The 18,912-nt window shown below is 38.0% G+C and overlaps 1 protein-coding gene across 1 annotated transcript in view; it reads right to left on the bottom strand.

The window, feature by feature from the left end:
• The window catches only part of LOC121428978 (laminin subunit beta-1-like), a 91,200-nt gene that overhangs the window by 37,734 nt on the left and 34,554 nt on the right, over window positions 1-18,912 (bottom strand). Inside the window, exons 16-23 of the mRNA XM_041625874.1 lie at window positions 18,159-18,298; window positions 11,674-11,902; window positions 10,652-10,907; window positions 9,976-10,098; window positions 8,689-8,814; window positions 7,514-7,730; window positions 5,921-6,081; window positions 4,245-4,401 (exon numbers count right to left, since the gene is read on the bottom strand). Coding sequence (XP_041481808.1) covers window positions 4,245-4,401; window positions 5,921-6,081; window positions 7,514-7,730; window positions 8,689-8,814; window positions 9,976-10,098; window positions 10,652-10,907; window positions 11,674-11,902; window positions 18,159-18,298 — 1,409 coding nt within the window. The remainder of the gene's footprint in view (window positions 1-4,244; window positions 4,402-5,920; window positions 6,082-7,513; window positions 7,731-8,688; window positions 8,815-9,975; window positions 10,099-10,651; window positions 10,908-11,673; window positions 11,903-18,158; window positions 18,299-18,912) is intronic.

The following is an 18,912-nucleotide window of genomic DNA, read 5'->3' as shown; positions in this document are numbered from 1 at the left end:
ACCTACAGGTTACCAGCAAGTCAGTCCTGCCGCCAGTCAAGCACATTGACAGTACATGTATCTCACAGGTATTGCTCACGCATTTGCCCGAAGGAGAGCACGCATGTCTGATTTGCCCAAAGACAAGTTTTGAACATGCCTAAAACTTTTTGGCAGGCGAGTTGTGGATGATTACTCAAACTCACCTGCAAACTTGCACATAATAATAATAATAATTGGATTTACATGTATACAGCGTTTTTTCCAGAGGATACAAAGTGCTGTTGATTGCATTTGCATAAAGCAAGTTAAGGTTTATGGTTATATAAATGTGTTTTGAGATGTTTTTTCAAGAGGTCAAGAAAAGAGAGGTTTCGAAAAGATGGAGGGAGTTTGTTCCAGACATGGGGGGCAAGAGATTGAAAGGAGTTGAAACCAGCCTGTTTTCTGGATTTTGGAATGACATAGGAAGGAGCAGCTGCAGAACGAAGAGAGTATGTACATTGTAGATCTTTGTTGCTGAAATAATGAAGAAATAAGGTAGTGTGGTTGACAGAGATTTATAGGTTTGAACAAGTATTCGATAAAATATTCTATCAGAAACAGGCAGCTAGTGTAGTTCATTTAGAAGTGGGGTAACATAACATGACAGGGCCTTTAAAAGTTTGTTTATATTTCCGGTTGCCTATCAGTAATATCGGATTTTGATAAATGACTTCATAAAGTTCCTATTAATGTAATTCATATCTATGTATAAGCTACAAAATACTGATATTTAATAGAGTGCTGGCTTCCAAACAAAAACAAGATATATCTTTTTGTAACACAATTCGTCCTTGTTTATCCGGCCTTCCTTTATTCATAAATGACTCGTTCCATAAATATTTTTCATTTACAAAACACTTGTATTCTAAAAGCGAATTGTTCTTACAGGTTGTTTACAATCAGGGTATACCAAGCTGTCTTATTTGACAAAAAAAAATTCCTTTTTTTTTCTCATTTTAGTTTGTGCAACATCAACAAGTGATATGATATTCACAGGGGTGTGAGCAAGAACAAATTAAAATAGCTGAAATTAAAAAAGCTCCTATACTTTTGTACAGACAAAAAACAAAGAATGCTGACAATTAAGAACAAATATAGCTGAAATCAGCTAAAAAGCTGAACTCTCATACCCCTGTATTCAATTTACATTCTAAGGCATAAGGTCACCCAGTTATTTTTAATAGCGGTTCAATCTAATAACCAATGCTCCCGTACTTACAAAATCCTGCATTTTAAGGTTTTTTGTATTAAACATGGTCTATCCTTGTTTATCCAGCCTTCACTTAGTATTCAGAATACTTTTCACTTACAAAACACTTTTCTGTTCTAAATTTGAATTGTTCTTACAGGTTGTTTACAATCAGGTTATACTTAGCCGTCTTATTTGACAAAAAGAAATTTGCTATATTTTTCCTCATTCTAGTTTGTGCATTATTAACAAGTGATATATTTGTTTTAAATTGTGAGGCGTAAGCTCACCCAGTTATTTTTAATAGTAATTCAATCTAAGAAGTTAATAACCAATGCTTGATTACTTACACAACCCTTAATTTAGAGGCTTTTTGTAGCATAGTCCGTCCTTGTTTATCTGGCCTTCACCCATTCAGAATAATTTTCACTTACAAAACACTTTTCTGTTCTACATGCAAATTGTTCTTATGGGTCATTTACAATCAGGATATACCGAGCTGTCTCATTTGACAAAAATAAGTTGCCTTGTTTTTCCTCATTTTAGTTTGTGCATCATTGACAAGTGATATGATATTCAATTTACATTCTAAGGCATAAGGTCACCCAGTTATTTTTAATAGCGGTTCAATCTAATAACCAATGCTTCCGTACATGTACTTACAAAATCCTGAATTTAAAGGCTTTTTGTAGCACGGTCTATCCTCATTTATCCGGCCTTGTTAATCCAGCTTTCACCTAGTATTCAGATTACTTTTCACTTACAAAACACTTTTCTGTTCTGCATGCAAATTGTTCTTATGGGTCATTTACAATCAGGGTATACCGAGCTGTCTCATTTGACAAAAATAAGTTGCATTGTTTTTCCTTATTTTAGTTTGTGCATCATTAACAAGTGATATTTCTTTTTAATTGCGAGGCATAAGGTCACCCAGTTACTTTTAATAGTAATTCAATCTTATTCATGTACCAATGCTTCAGTACTTACCAAACCTGAATTTAAAGGCTTTTTGTTACACAGTCTAACCTCGTTTATCCGGCCTTGTTTCTCCGGTCTCCAACTATTCAGAATACTTTTCACTTACAAAACACTTTTCTGTTCTGTAAATGTAAATTGTTCTTATTTTTCTCATGATGTGCAGATAGCAAGTTGTTGAAAATATACCCTGATTGTACATGTAAAACAATGCCTATATAATTTGGATTTCTAATAAATAAAAAAAAAGAATCTTTGTGTTCTTATGAATTCTTCAATTTGCTTGTCCTGTCACCTTTTCTACACCAGCTATTACATATAGGCACACATTCTACTCTCTATGTGAATCATAAATTGCTGTTCATTCCAGAAGGGGGGGGGGAGAGTTCAGACTTTAGAAATGAATACATATTGTTATGTTTATTTTTATCTATATCTATCACACCCTAATTGTCTGGGCATGGTACATTTCCACGGAAAATCATTGATTAAATTTTTTATGGTTTCACTTTTTTATTTAGGCAAGGGTCTTTCATTATTTATAGAATCACTGATTTATCACTTACAAAACACTGATTAAGAGTTATGCCTAAATGTAAATAACATTTTTTTCCACAGGACTGTTTTTGGACAAACACTTTTAAAGTAAACTTGCTTGAAATAATGAAGCTTTGATACTTAAAGAATACATTTTAATTTCAAAGTATTATTAAAACTGTGTAACATTCACTGTAGATTTTCCCTGAAAATGTGTACTCTTGACAACTGGGATTGTGTGAATATGCTCTTTATTTAGTTTATATAATTTCAAGATTTCAATCAAGTCCTTCTCTCCCTCCCTCCATCCATCAAAATCACCCACCCACCCATTCATCCATCCTTCCATCCATCCAACCATCCACCCATCTTTCCATCCATCAACCCATCCATCCATCCAACCATCCATCCTTCCTTCCATCCTTCCTTCCATTCATCCATCCATCCAACCATCTATCCATCCCTTCCTCCTCCATTAATTCATCCATCAATTAACCTCTTCCTCCATCTATCCATCCATCCCTTCCTCCATCCATCCATCCTTCCATCCATCCATCCTTCCATCCAACCAACCATCCATCCAACCAACCAACCATCCATCCATCCAACCATCCATCCATCCAACCAACAATCCATCAATCCATCCAACAATCCATCCATCTTTCCATCCATCCTTCCATCCATCAACCCATCCAACCATCCATCCTTCCTTCCATCCATCCATCCTTCCATACATCCATCCTTCCATCCATCCATCCATCCATCCAACCATCCATCCCTTCCTCCTCCATTAATTCATCCATCCATCCATCCATCAATTAACCCCTTCCTCCATCCATCCATCCATCCCTTCCTCCATCCATCCATCCTTCCATCCATCCAACCATCCATCCAACCATCCATCCTTCCATCTATCCTTCCTTCCTTCCATCCACCCATCCATCCCCATCCTTCCATCCATCCACCCACCCACCCAACCATCCATCCAACCAACCAACCATCCATCCATCCATCCACCCACCCAACGATCCATCCACCCACCCATCCATCCATCCCTTCCTCCTCCATTAATTCATCCATCCATCAATTAACCCCTTCCTCCATCCATCCCTTCCTCCATCCATCCATCCATCCTTCCATCCAACCATCCATCCAACCATCCATCCTTCCATCTATCCTTCCTTCCTTCCATCCACCCATCCATCCCCATCCTTCCATCCATTCACCCACCCACCCAACCATCCATCCAACCAACCAACCATCCATCCATCCAACCACCCAACGATCCATCCACCCATCCATCCATCCAACCATCCATCCAACCATCCATCCATCCATCCACCCAACCCTCCATCCATCCATCCCTTCCTCCATCCTTCCATCCATCCATCCATCCACCCTTCCATCCATCCATCCATCCATCCCTTCCTCCATCCTTCCATCCATCCATCCATCCACCCTTCCATCCATCCTTCCACCCACCCAACCATCCATCCATTCATTCACTCTTAATCCTTACCTTGGCAGCTATCGATGTTTCCCCAGTAGCCAAATTGGCAAACCTCACACTCCTGTCCCTCAGTATTCCCTGTGCAGTTCTGACACTGCCCTGTTGTACTATCACAAACTGCCGGGCTCAGGTTGCAGTAGCAAGGCTGGCAACGACCTCCATTATTCTGTAAAAATACCATCAACATAACATTAGAAATGCTTTATGTGCAAAGGAAATACAGAAGTAAGCTCTCAAAAGATTTTTTCTAATTTAAAGGTCAAGTCCACCTCAGAAAAATGTTGATTTGAATCAATAGAGAAAAATCAGACAAGCACAATGCTGAAAATTTCATCAAAATCGGATGTAAATTAAGAAATTTATGACATTTCAAAGTTTCGCTTATTTTCAACAAAATAGGTATGTGAACGAGCCAGTTATATCCAAATGAGAGAGTCAATGATGTCTTTCACTCACTATTTCTTTCGTTTTTTATTGTTTGAATTATACAATATTTCAATTTTTACGAATTTGACAATTAGGACTTCCTTGCCTGAACCACAAAATGTTAAAAGAACGGAATTCCACGTGTTCAGGGAGGAATGAAACTTCATTTCACATGACAATAACGAGGATATCAAAATTTTTCATAATTCAAACAATAAAAAACAAAAGAAATAGTGAGTGAGTGACATCATCGACTCTCTCCTTTGGATGTAACTGGCTCGTTCACATAACTATTTTGTTAAAAATAAGGGAAACTTTGAAATGTCACAACTTTCATATTTTACATCCGATTTTGATGAATTTTTCAGTGTTATGCTTGTTGAATTTTTCTCTTTTTATTCAAATCAAGCTTTTGTTGGGGTGGACTTGTCCTTTAATGATGTGATATATGCAGATACCACAGCATCGCAATAACTAATGCAATCAAAGTTTAAATTTTGCATTTCTACACTTCAAGTAAATGTTTGTGCCAAGTTTTGTGAGCATTGGGCGAAAACTCGGGGAGAAGTTCGATCGGTAAGATTTGCAACAAACCGAATGATCACTTAGTTGTATCTCCTCTAAGCCCAATCGTATACCCACTTTAAACTTTGTTTGCTCATGGCACATGTATATCAAGTAAAAAAAATCTAAGTGGGAATAATTAAATTTCATTACTCCTCTTACTTGAAAAACAATACAGGACAAATTTTTTGTGCTTTCTTCCCTAACTTAGACTCCAAAAAGGATAAATTCGCCCACAAACAGAGTCAGTTTATTCATAAGTGGAACTCGACTGGTTTAGCAAAAAATCCAGACAGCTTCCCTATTCAAAAATAAAAATTATTTTCATACTTTGGGCAGAATTTCAAGTATGATACTCAGTAGTCTGCTTCTAAAAAATGCTTAACCATCTATTCTATTCAAATGCTATATCTAGCTAAGCACTTTGCTTTAATGTAATGTACATAGGCAAAGTCTACTGTACTATGCAAAGATGGATGCATTAAATGCGCATTATTTGGCTTAGGCTTTATGACGCCACAATGGTCATTGGTATGTATTTCGCTTAATGTTGGCTTGATAAAGTAAAATACCGAGAAGTGAATTGAATACGAGTATAAGAATTTTGCTTAGCTAAGAAAAACGCTAACTAATTTACTTAAATAATCAAAACTTTTAACTGAATATCGGTCCCCCATACACCATCACAGCCTCACCTCTGGGTCGGAGGGCACACCGTAGTAACCCTCAAGACAGTATTCACAGAAGTCCCCGCCATGCCCTTCTGCACAGTCTATGCACAGGCCATTGGCATCACAGGTAGCAGCAAAGGAGTTTGCACCCGGTACTCCCGGACATTGGCAAGGAGAGCAGTCACCTTTGAAACAACGGAAGAAAGGACAATTTCATATATTAACTCAGGAGAGATCACCTCTTGGATTTGTAACTTTAAAGGTTACAATCTATCACTAACGGCCAATAGAATCATTTCCGCATGAATGTGCACTCTGTTCCAAACACTGACCACGGACCAATCAGGAGAGATTCTTTTTTGTAATTTGCAGTTCATCGCAAACGACTACATGTATGTTACAGGCCCTGGTGATGAATAGAGGTTTCAGGTCTAAATGCTGACCCTTGCTAGAATTTTGCTAGGGACCCTGTTTTACACAACTGGGCACGTGAACTTGCATGTACAAAAAGTATGAATTTTACGAAGAACAGTCATTATGTTAATCAAGCATACAAATCAAAGGTGCAATCTATCACTAAGCTTCGTGTTACAAGCCCAAGCCAAATTCTGTCTGTCAAGCTGTCTTTTTGTGCCCCAACTTGTTTCACTAATCTCTACATGAGTCAAGTATGTATTGTTTTTACCTCACAGAGCATGAAAAAAAATTGCATGCATGTTTAAGTTCAAGTATTTGGCCTCAAATCAAAGAGATTTTATTGATATTATGTAGCATCATTCTCTTCTCTCTTTATAAATCTAAAAATATATGCTTCCTGCTTCTATCAGCCTCTTAATTGTGGAGAACCAAAGACAGTAATCCCATTTGCCACTCATTAAAAGGCTCATCTCATTTTAGGCTCTGATTTATGATTTTTTGTATGGTTTCACTACTAACTATTCTCTTCTTCTCTCTTTATGTTTCTATAACTCTTGCCAAAAGAGATCAATGATTAAAAAAATGGATTTTCCCAAAAAAAACTGTATCACAGCTTCTATTAGCCTCCTAATTGTGGAGAACCAAAGACAGTAATCCCATTTGCCACTCATTAAAAGGCTCATCTCATTTTAGGCTCTGATTTATGATTTTTTGTATGGTTTCACTACTAAGTATTCTCTTCTTCTCTCTTTATGTTTCTATAACTATTGCCAAAAGAGATCAGTGATTAAAAATATGGATTTTCCCAAAAAAAACTGTATCACATAATAAAATGTGTGGCGCATCCGCTCATCGCAGCACTCAAGCTGCATGCAAGCTAAAATGCGCACTGCTCTTGCAGATGAAAAAAAAAAATTTGAAACGTGTGTATACATGTATCTCACCCATGTTTTAACAAAATGATTGAGAAAATATCTATAATTACATTCATCCAATACTATATTTGTGAAAGATATATAGAAACATAGATACATTATTATTTTTTTAAACAAAATCTTATTATTTAAAGAAAAAACTTATTGTCATATTTTTGGTTGCAAAAACGTTCTAACTACGCCAAAAACGTATTGGTTGGCAGCTCTGTTTATGTTGCCAAAAGAAATCAGCAAACATTACAAAATAATTCGATTTAGAGCCCACCTGGTGTTCCTCCGAGGGCATCGCCGTAGTAACCATCAAGACAGCGCTCACAGAAATCCCCTCCCGTGTTGTCCTGGCAACCCCTGCACACCCCGGTCTCAGGGTCGCAGGGTAGGTCGCTGTGTCCGTTGCAGTCGCAGGGGACACAGGTGGAGAAGGAACCATCCCCAGGGGTGGCCCTGCGGTATCCTGCAGCGCACTGCTCACAAAACTGGCCCTGGGGAAACGCAAAGGGGAATTGCAGGTGAAATCAACATTCTAATGGAGGTCACCAAACCAATCATGTCAAATTAATTTATTTCATTTTTTTTTATTAAAGTAAGGTAGCCCTTTCAGTTAGAGAACTGATTTACAAAGAGGCCCTGCAACAATGAAAAGAACATACAATCGTACAATCATAATAACATAAGGAAACATTTACATTGTACATGTAAAGTTAAAGTAAAAAAAAAATAGTGGGGTCTAAACTAAGGCTTCAGCAAAAATAATTTTACATTTAGTTTTGAATACTTGAACGGATGTTGAATTTCTAAGATTAGGGGGAAGCTATTTCCAGAGGAATGGACCATAACATTGAAAGGACTTTTTCATGATTTCAGTTTGGGGTTTGGGAATATGTCTTAGAATTAATTGTAAATATGTCATTGCAACAAGGAGCATAGACTTATTTGCTTCAGCTAAAATTGATCTTAATATCAATTGTAAAAATGCAACAGAAATCTGCATTTTACTGGAAATATTTACTTGCAACACCCCAAAAGATCAATTTGGTCTACCGTATATGGCTGTACAACAATTATTTGTAGTAATCACATTTACCAGTCAATGTAAATTGGGCTTCGTTATCGGCATGGGTGTAGGTAAATAATGTTTTTAAATATAATACCACTATTCATCTCAGTGCTATTCAAGTACAAGTAATGATGCGAGATGGATTCAAACTGCAGTGTGGTTGCAGAGTTATAAAGTTTTCTTACGGGGCGCTGCAAGAAACTTGCGATCGATTGCAAGTCTTTTTCTGGTCCCTAAATCAATCATTAGTTTACAAATTAATTGCAAATTTGCAAATGATTCCTAATCTGCTACAGTTAAAGTTGATCTTTTTATTGTAAAATTGCAATAGAATATTTGCAATTGATTGCAAACATTTTCTTGCAACACCCCCTAAGTCTTACTGTGTATTCTGCAGGGCAGAAGCAGTCTTCCACATAGTCCACAGTGACATCACTTGAAGCTGCTGTAAGATTATTGCTGGCTTCAGTCAAAGATGAATCGTGAAAGTAGACCGACTGGCCTGGAAGCTGGATATGAAACAGAAAAATAAAATTTGCTCCGTCTCTTTCATGCAAGCCAGCATCATGAGTAAGTTTCAAAGCCCAAACTCAAAATGGAAAAATAACATTTTTTCTTGGAAGAAAATAGGATAGAACCTTTCTTTGTGTCGTAAAACAATTCAAATCAATACAGTCCGACCTCTCTTATCCGGACTCGTTGGGACCAGCACCAATCCGGATAAGGGATTTATCCGGATCTGGGAGAACCAATATTAAATACACGCAGCTGCGGCCTCGATCCTCCCCAACGGCGGTAGCTACAGTACACAGTATCTATTGTACTGGGCGTACAGACAGTACCGGTATTCACTGCAGTGTCAGTGCAAATTAAAGGCGATATTTTAACGGAAATGAAAACAAACGATGGCCAAAACTGTTGGATAATTTACCTGCTAAAATGATTGAGGTATAAATTGAGCATTCCTCGAAAGAAAGAGAATGAATGACTCGATGAAAGTAAGTTTTACAATTAGATCATCGCGGCAGCTATCGCAGCTTCGTAATGTCAGCCATTGTTAAACTGACTGTAGGCTCAAACATGTTAGATGGCCCTGTCCGTATTGAGGCCTAGCGTTAGCTAGCGAGACATGTGTTGTTTTTACTGGGGAAACAAAAAGAGAACGTGATGAAATGTTTGCACTGCGCCCCGATTTACTGGAAAGTTATCCTGCCTAAGTTCTTTCAGTGATTTGGGTGAAATATTTTCATGAAAAATAATATTTTAGGTAGATAATATTGGAAAATATATATGTAATCAAAGGGAGTTTGCATATAAGATTGAGTTTAGATTGCAATCTCATTTTCTCACGTACTAAATTGAATTAAAAAAAAATCTCGGCAAGTGTGCGTCCGGATGATAGAGATATCCGGATAAGGGGAGGCCTGATAAGAAAGGTCGGACTGTATGGATTTAACCCAAAACTCACTTTACATACACGTAAATGTATACATGAATAATTCTATTTTGGAATGATTGTAATTTATAATGAATAAGTTGCCAATTTAAATTGATGAAAAATACCAGGCAATTTATTGTCTTTCTGGAACCATATCTTTATCAAGATACAAAAAAAATTGCAAAATGAAATGAACCATCTCAACAAGCAAACATTTGCAAATAATATGTACCGTAGTGTACTTGGCACGAATCCTGATCTCAGATATGTCTGCAAGAATCCTCACCACCTGTTGCATTGTGGGTCGAGCTCCGCTCATATTGCCAAGATTCCAGTAGTTCTCATGCAGCTTAAACTATTCAAGAACAAACAAGAGATGAACGTGCAAAATGTTTAATTAGGTTATGGAATTGCCCTAATATAGAACAAGAAGAATTCAATACAGAGTAGAGGTATTTTTAAAAAAAATGCTTGTTATGCTCATACACTCTATATATTTCTTTTTAGAGGTATAGCTATTACTAGGAGGTGGTAGTGTACGTGCAAAGAATGTGAACAACTTGGTTTCAATGGCATACATGTAGGCTAGGGGTGCAGTGGGTGCACATCGGGCCAAGGCAGAGGCAAGATGAAATTTGTATCCCTTCTTCTGCATTCAACAGCTGATTATCCAAACATTAGTTCCATGCACTTCCCCAAGATGTGCACATCCGTACAACTTTACAATGTAGAGCCACCTCCCCAGGATATACACCCCTCATGCTCAAAGCAGCCTGCAACCTTGGATTTGATGCCCCCTTGTGTTTCATTAAGCTGTAAGTACAAATAAAGATAATGCAGTGACTGCAGTAAGATCTACATAGCAGCTTTCATATCAAACAAGTGGTTAAGATATTCTGGGCTCAAACCTGATAAGTAGTTGCATTTGTGACAGGGGAACCAGGAACGTAGGGAAGGCTGGCAACAAGAGGCTCGCACGCTCCACACCCTCCATACATATATACATCGCCCTCTGTAGACCGGGTCTGGTTCGCCGATGTAGTCTGGCTGAGCTTGATCTCCAGCTGCTGTCCGTAAGCAGTGCGGTGATCGCCAAGGTACGGGTATGGAGAGAGGAAGAAGAGGTCATCCGTGTTCCCAGGGTCAACAAGCTGCAGGACAAACCTAGATAAAAGACAGAAATAGAAGCAAAGACATGAGGGGAGTTCCTAAAATGCTACACTGTAGCAAGGTTATATTTGGCTGTAGGCTCAAATTCAAATCTGATATAATAACAATATAGCTATGACAAGGTTAACAGAACCAATATAAGGACTCTGTTAAAGTGAGTTTTCACTGTATTGTATACAGTACATCGTACATTTATCTAGACTAGACTACAGATCAATAAATATCCCTGATGTTGGGAGAATTACTCTAAAAATAAAAAGAAAAATGTTACACATGGAGTGGAGAAAGTACATGCATCAGGTAAACAGATGGGTTAAAGGGGAAGAGTTATTTTGAGTTTCCACGGTCAATATGCTTTTGCACAAACCTAGAGAAAGGACAGAAAGAAGAATTTTGCGACAATGTTCCACATGAGGTGGAGAAATTGCACGTATCATTAGCACCAGGGAACAGATATGGTGAAAAGGAAGAGGTAATTTGTGTTCCTAGATAATATGATTGAGCACAAACCTAGAGAATGGACAGAAATAGAAGCAAAACAATGATGAATTTTGGTAGAATATTCCACATTGAGTGAAGAAAGTTTATGCATCATGCACACAAAGGTATATGTAGATAAGGTGAAAAGAAAAAGGCATTGTGCACTTCTAGGGTTGATGAGTTCTTGCTCAATCCTAGAGAAAGGACGGAAACAAAAGCAAAGACATTTCGCTAGAATGCTCCACATGGAGTGGAGTAAGTACATACATCATACATGTACCTTGGATCAGTGATCTCCAGAATTGGCTCACTGACGATTGGAACCTCATCTCCATCTCCCGTAATGCCTGTCCATCTATCTGACACAGCGCCCTCAAAGTTGAGGAGAGAATACTGGCTTTCAACCCTGTTGAGGAACCAGTCCGTTGCTGATGTACAGTTCGTTGTGTGAGAGGAGCAGAGACACTCGATGCAGCCTCGCTCACTGTATGGTCCAAAACCGTATGTTCCTGGTGAAGAGTAACAAGAAGAATTGTAATTAATCAACCATATTCACACAGGTGCACAAAGGTTGACGTATAGGACTCTATTGGGACCAGTGTTTAATTTAACTCTACTCTTAAATTGTGATCAGACCTTCATTTTTGAGGAGCGCGATCGCGCCGGCGCTCCCATTACCGCGCTCCTTAAAAAAAATAAGGAGAGCAAAAAATTGCGCTCCTCAAAAAACAAAAACACAAAAAAATGAAAAAAAAAATTCTAAAATTTCACATTTCACATCTTTAAATCCATGAAATGGCCTTCTTTTTTCCATAATTCCTTGAAATTACTTTGATTTAGTTGAAATCTATCAGAAAAATGAAGAATATTCACCACTTTCCCGACTCTGATTTTAATTTAATCTCGGTAAATATTGCAGTCCCATGTAGTCCCATATGTAGATTTTCATGGCAACACCATGGAAGTCTACATGTGGGACTATAATATTTACCGAGGTAAGTTCAAATCAGAGTTGGGAAAGTGGTGAATATTCTTCATTTTTCTGATAGTTCTAAACAAAATCAAAGTAATTTCAAGGAATTATGGAAAAAAGAAGGCCATTTCATGGATATAAAGATGTAAAATGTGAAATTTTAGCAATTTTTTTTTCATTTTTTTTTTTTAGCAGGAGCGCGTACGACATCTTGTAAACGTATTGACGTGACCCAGGCCTAGTTTCACCACAGATTAATTAATAGCTAACACAGCTATTGCATATATACAATGTTAAGAAAAATCTACAATCTATCATACATGTATTGTAGGCCCGTTTCGGGTACACGGGTACACGTGTACACGCCCGGTCAAGTCAGTGCACGTGTACTATATTCCATCACCGTGTACACGGTAGCATATGCATAAAGCTTGCGTGGGACTGTAAAGTCAGTGAACAAGCTCACATCCTCACATTAATTCTTAGTTCTCAGACACTGCACATGTTTTAATCACTAATACATGTATGTCAATATATTTCAATTAACCTAGAGTGAGTTTACTTCCAAAATCGCCGATTTAATCCACATTTATTCTGGAGACTCAAGTTTTTGTACCACACGAAATGGGTATGCTCCGGTCAGTGCAGGGCCCTAGTTAGCGCCGACGTTCGTTGGATGCGCATTTTGCATACTGTACCGTACATGCATGCATAGATCGCTGCAGAATTGAGAGTAACTGAAGTTATCGATTGATTTTCATTATTTTATTGCCAATTTGAGGAGCGTGTGTTTGTAGGCTTGTAGCACATGTGTATGAGCGTATAACACGTAACTGGAGACTCTCGAAAGCGTTCTTCCATCACTTTTAGAGCCAATTTGAGAATCACCAATTGCGACAGCGATCATTGCTCCAGTTACGTGTTATACGCTCATAAACATGAGCTACAAGCCTACAAACACACGCTCCTCAAATTGGCAATAAAATAATGAAAATCAATCGATAACTTCAGTTACACTTAATTCTGCAGCGATCTGTGCATGCATGTACGGTACAGTATGCAAAATGCGCATCCAATGAACGTCGGCGCTAACTAGGGCCCTGCACTGATTTACTTTTGCATTCTTTATCAATTTAATGCGCTGCTATAGTCGATTTGACATTTTCCGAACCTAGAAATGTTCTTTCCGATGAAGTTTTTTTCTTGATTCGTGTTCCTATGGGGTCCTAGAACAAATTCAGCTTGGTTGCCAAAAGTTGCCGTTTGGGCAATTTTGCTAATTTGCATAAATCCAAAATGGCCGCCAGATGCCATCTTGAAAACCTAACTTTTGAACCCCTGTCCACAAAATGATGAGTAATGACTCGTTTTAGGGGTTTAGAGATGTGTAGAACTGATTTCTGTAATCATTTTTGCAATATAAGGTCATCTTTAGGTCAAATCCAAGATGGCCGCCATATGCAATCTTGAAAAATTGACTTGTGTTCCCCTTGCCCCAGAATGACGAGTAATACCTCTATTTAGGGGTTTTGGGGTGTGCATAATCCATTTCTGCTTTCTATTTTGCAATATAATGTCATCTTCAGGTCAAATCCAAGATGGCCGCCATATGACACCATCTTGAAATATCAATTGTTGAACCCTTTGCCCCAGAATCATGAATAATAACTCTATTCATGAGTCATTAGGTATGTTGATTCAATTCATGTAGTTATTTTGCACAAAAGATAATCTTCAGATCAAATCCAAGATGGCCGCCAACCGCCATCTTGAAAAATTACTGTCTGAGGCTTATACGTGTTAGAACTAATGTAAAGGGATTTCAGTAAGAATACTCATTTCTTTTATTAATTCTCAAGTTCATTTCAACATTAATTGCTCAACTTAGAATGAATCCTCTTTAGGTTTGGGCTATCCATTTCGAGTGTATTTTTTTAAGGTCCATTCATACCTTTGTACTGAAGAGGCTTTTAGGGTCTTATTTCAATTTGAAAGTGTTTTATCAATATTATTTTTCTAAATCAATGTGTCCATGATTGGTAGGCATCAGTTTGCCTTAAAAGACGATGGTGTAGCGCTAGGCCTTACATTTTCGAGAGTGACTATAGAGCTCCACTCTAGAGTGGCAGTCTCTAGAGCAAATTTTTACAGATGAAGGAGGATGGCGCTGAGACACGTTTATATAGAGATGCTGCCCTAGCCTTCCTCCTAGGCCTTTGGTCTGCCAATTTAGCATTCCGATTATTTTCTGACGTCTTGACCCCTGTACTTAGTAGCTCTCCATAGAATGGATGGCGACTATCATCTACACCTTCATAAGTGTTAGTGTTTATGCCGGCAAGTTTTATGTCATATTTGCATGTGTCTTTAAAACGGAGGTGTGATCTATCGATGGGGTGAGACCAATCACACAGCTTACCTTACCTTGGCGAATCCAAGAAGGGATTCGCCAAGGTTTCATGGGGCAAACATGCCCCAACCACCTGAGGTGCCTTTGACTAAGGAGCGAGAATAAGCTTTTGATGCCAGCACGTACGCTGAAGGGCCTCTGTATTTTTCACTTTGTCCTGCCATTTAACATGCATGATACGTCCGAGGCAGCTGACATGGAAGGTGTTTAGCCACTTTTCTTGGTCGGCGTACGTTTTCCAGGACTTACTTCCGTGCAGGAGCTTGGCCATGACTGTGACAGATATTACAATCCTGATGCTTATATGCTTGTCCTGTGAAAGGGGACAAGAGACATATAGTCAGTCCAAGGTAGGTGAGGAGTCCACCATAACCAGACGAGTGTGTACTGTATACATATCTGGAGGAAAGTCGGTGTCTTGAGTCTATCAGGATTTCTGACTGTCTCAAAGTCTGATGGATGTTTAAAACCCCTTACATGCACAAGATAGGCAGCTGTTATGTATGACTAGGTCTTGTACTCCCACTTCTTGAGAGGCAGGGGCGACATCGTTTCCGTAAAACATTTCACGAATGAGAACAATCCTGACCGTGGAACAGTCTTGGGGAGCCTATCTTCTGCAGGAGGCTAAAGAGTGCACTCCTGCTGACCAAGTCAATGGCTCTTGTCAGGAGGAAAAGTCCAATAATAATTATAAAGGAAGTTAATAATTAAATCAATTTTTTTGAAAAAAAATACGGAGAAATCACTTTTTAATTCAAATAATACTTTTAAGTCATTTCACTGGAAAAGTATGGCTGCACAGAAATAAAAGAGGGACCAAAACTCCCGAAATCATAGCCCAAACCTTGAATGGTTTAATTCTAAAGTAATCGGTTAATGACGAAATCTATCAACCATCTGACCATCTTAGACATGACTTGACCTTGAACTAAAAATGGAGTGATTAAAAGAAATGAATCATTCTCACTGAAATCCCCTTACATGAGCTCCAATACATAACAACAACCTTATTAGGGACAGCACTTCTTCAAGGTTCAATAGTCTCGGAAGTAGTTTTTTTTTCTTAATATGGCGTTTAGTGGTCATGTTGGATTATTTTGACCTGGAGATGATCCTACATTGCAAAATTATGAACAGAAATTGAATAAACATACCAAATAACTCACGAAAAGAGGGATATTATTCATGATTCTGGGACAAAAACTTGAGAATTAATAAAAGAAATGAGTATCTTACTGAAATCCCTTTACATTAGTTCTAACACGTATAAGCCTCAGACAGTAATTTTTCAAGATGGCGGTTGGCGGCCATCTTGGATTTTATCTGAAGATTATCCTTTGTGCAAAATAACTACATGAATTGAATCAACATATCTAATGACTCATGAATAGAGTTATTATGCATGATTCTGGGGCAAAGGGTTCAAAAATTGATATTTCAAGATGGTGTCATATGGCGGCCATCTTGGATTTGACCTGAAGATGACATTATATTGCAAAATAGAAAGCAGAAATGGATTATGCACACCCCAAAACCCCTAAGTAGAGGTATTACTCGTCATTCTGCACTCGACCCAGGTGAGGTGAATGGGTACCCGGCAGGATTAATTCCTTGAATGCATGAGCGCTGAAAGGCAGCTCGAGCTAAAGCCGGGGTAATAATAATAACAACGCGCCTCGGAATAGAATATTTCTAGATAGATGGCGCTATATAAATGCCTATTATTATTATTATTATTATTATTCTTGGGCAAGGGGAACAAAAGTCAATTTTTCAAGATTGCATATGGCGGCCATCTTGGATTTGACCTAAAGATGACCTTATATTGCAAAAATGATTACAGAAATCAGTTCTACACATCTCTAAACCCCTAAAACGAGTCATTACTCATCATTTTGTGGACAGGGGTTCAAAAGTTAGGTTTTCAAGATGGCATCTGGCGGCCATTTTGGATTTATGCAAATTAGCAAAATTGCCCAAACGGCAACTTTTGGCAACCAAGCTGAATTTGTTCTAGGACCCCTTAGGAACACGAATCAAGAAAAAAACTTCATCGGAAAGAACATTTCTAGGTTGGTGTATTGAGCCTATGAGACTGTCAAATCGACTAATAAGCTGAGTAAACTTTTTAATTGCACCAATTTTTGTGGATTGATACTTCTAACTTCTCAGGTAAGCTTTAAAACCGTGACTTAGGCTACATGTAGGAAACACTGAAAAAATACTGTAACTCACTCTCACTCAGTGTTTACAACGTGTACAAGTGTACACGACCGAAAAACACGCCGTGTACACGTGCATCAAAAATGGACTTTCAAACCGGGCCTAATGTATTGTAATGAATTGATTTGAGCTCCTCACAGAGAGCGATTCTGAGGAGCTCAATTGAGCTCCTCAAAAAAATAAGGAGAGCGATTTATTGAGCTCCACGAAATTATAAACGTGAAGGTCTGTGTGATTAAATATGGATAGCGAATTGTGGGACAAAATCTCTCAAAGTACAAGTGCAATTTATCACCTAATTTGACACTCAAATCTTTTACCAACTTTGTAAGAATAATAACTGACCAGTTTTTGTCTCCGGTACAAAACTTAACATAAGGAACATGTAACGTTAGTGTATTTCTTTTAAAGAAACATGCAAGGTGAACAAAATTTTGAGTTTAAGCTTCCCATAATCTAAGAGTTAAAGTTGGACCATGGCTTAAATACAATTAGAAAACATTATAGGGGCCATATACATGCAGTATAACAGACCCTGATTATTGCCATGTGATTAAAGTTCAGTTTCAGTTCTGGTATAAGAATCAAATTTTGATAGGAAATGGCTGGAAGCAATCCATAAGAGCTTTTCAATCTCTGGTATATATATTAAGAACAAAATAGTTTAATCAAATTCAGGCTTGCTTGAAATTATATTTATTCTGTTACCACATGCTTTTCCTGGTGTAGCTATACAGGAAACAAAATGTAAGACCACATTATAAATAGACAAGCATTTTTCAGTAATTTTTCTTATCTTAATTTGATCATTACTCTGTAATTGTACATTTTCCTGAAAAATCATTTGGTAGATATCATTTAACCTCTTTTTTGGCATAAGTGGCATAAGTTTTGCTCAATTCTGTGAAAATTTTATTTTGTCGCTACATCTACCAGTCTATCTTTAATCTATGGGTATATCATGTGACACCTCAGTGTACACTTTAAAATATGCCGAGGATTGCTCTGGGTCAGGCTCTAGAATAGTCTGGAGCTTCTATGTGGGGAGTGGGTTGAATTTTCTAACAGACTTTAGTAGTCTGAGAGAGCTGGGGTTATAATGGAACACTGGACTTTACTTGACCATCTTGCAAGAAGGGGGTGTAAATAAACTAACCTGAAGGGCATTCATCACAGTGCAGTCCTGTGGCTGATGGTAGGCAGTTGCACTGGCCTTGGCTGTCGCAGTTGCCGTCCACACTCCCTATAGTGTTACAGCTACATTCTGAACAGCCATCGATCGTAAGGTTAAAGAATCTGGTAGGTTCAGAGAGTTACAAATGTTTCAGTGTGATATATATATAGATATCAGGTTTCCCGATGAAAAAATGACAATGATTAGTTACAAAGCCATATAAAATAATTTTTTGTGCTTATCATTCAGATAAACAAATTTCCTAATTGAATTTTTAAAGTAAAAATTACTATTTTTTCTCAATACAGACAACACATCCTCTGGATATAATTTGTAAATTTCTGAATTCAGAAGTCAACAGATTACACAAATTTTAACCATTGACCCCTGGAACCTGAAGCCCATATTCTGGAGTCAGGTTTAACTTAGACCATGGTCTAAGTGTGTTTCACAAAGATTTAAGTATGACTTAGGTCGCACTTAAATGTCGACGCGTACATGATATGCAACGCGCAATCTTATTGATCAATACGCAGTAGTGCGCGTCCTCTTGGCATGATCTGACCAATGCTGTCATGCCTTTCATACTGCGCGCAACTAGACATTTAAGTGCGACTCTAAGTCATACTTAAATCTTTGTGAAACACCCCCCATGGTCTATAAAGTCTGTGCTAAAATCATGGAAAGCCAAAAGTGTCAAAATTGTTATTTAGTTGTATGTTTCTTATAATTTACT

Source organism: Lytechinus variegatus, chromosome 15 (genome assembly GCF_018143015.1).
Source record: "Lytechinus variegatus isolate NC3 chromosome 15, Lvar_3.0, whole genome shotgun sequence".
Lineage (NCBI taxonomy): Eukaryota > Metazoa > Echinodermata > Echinoidea > Temnopleuroida > Toxopneustidae > Lytechinus > Lytechinus variegatus.
This window is presented reverse-complemented; position numbering and strand designations above follow the sequence as displayed.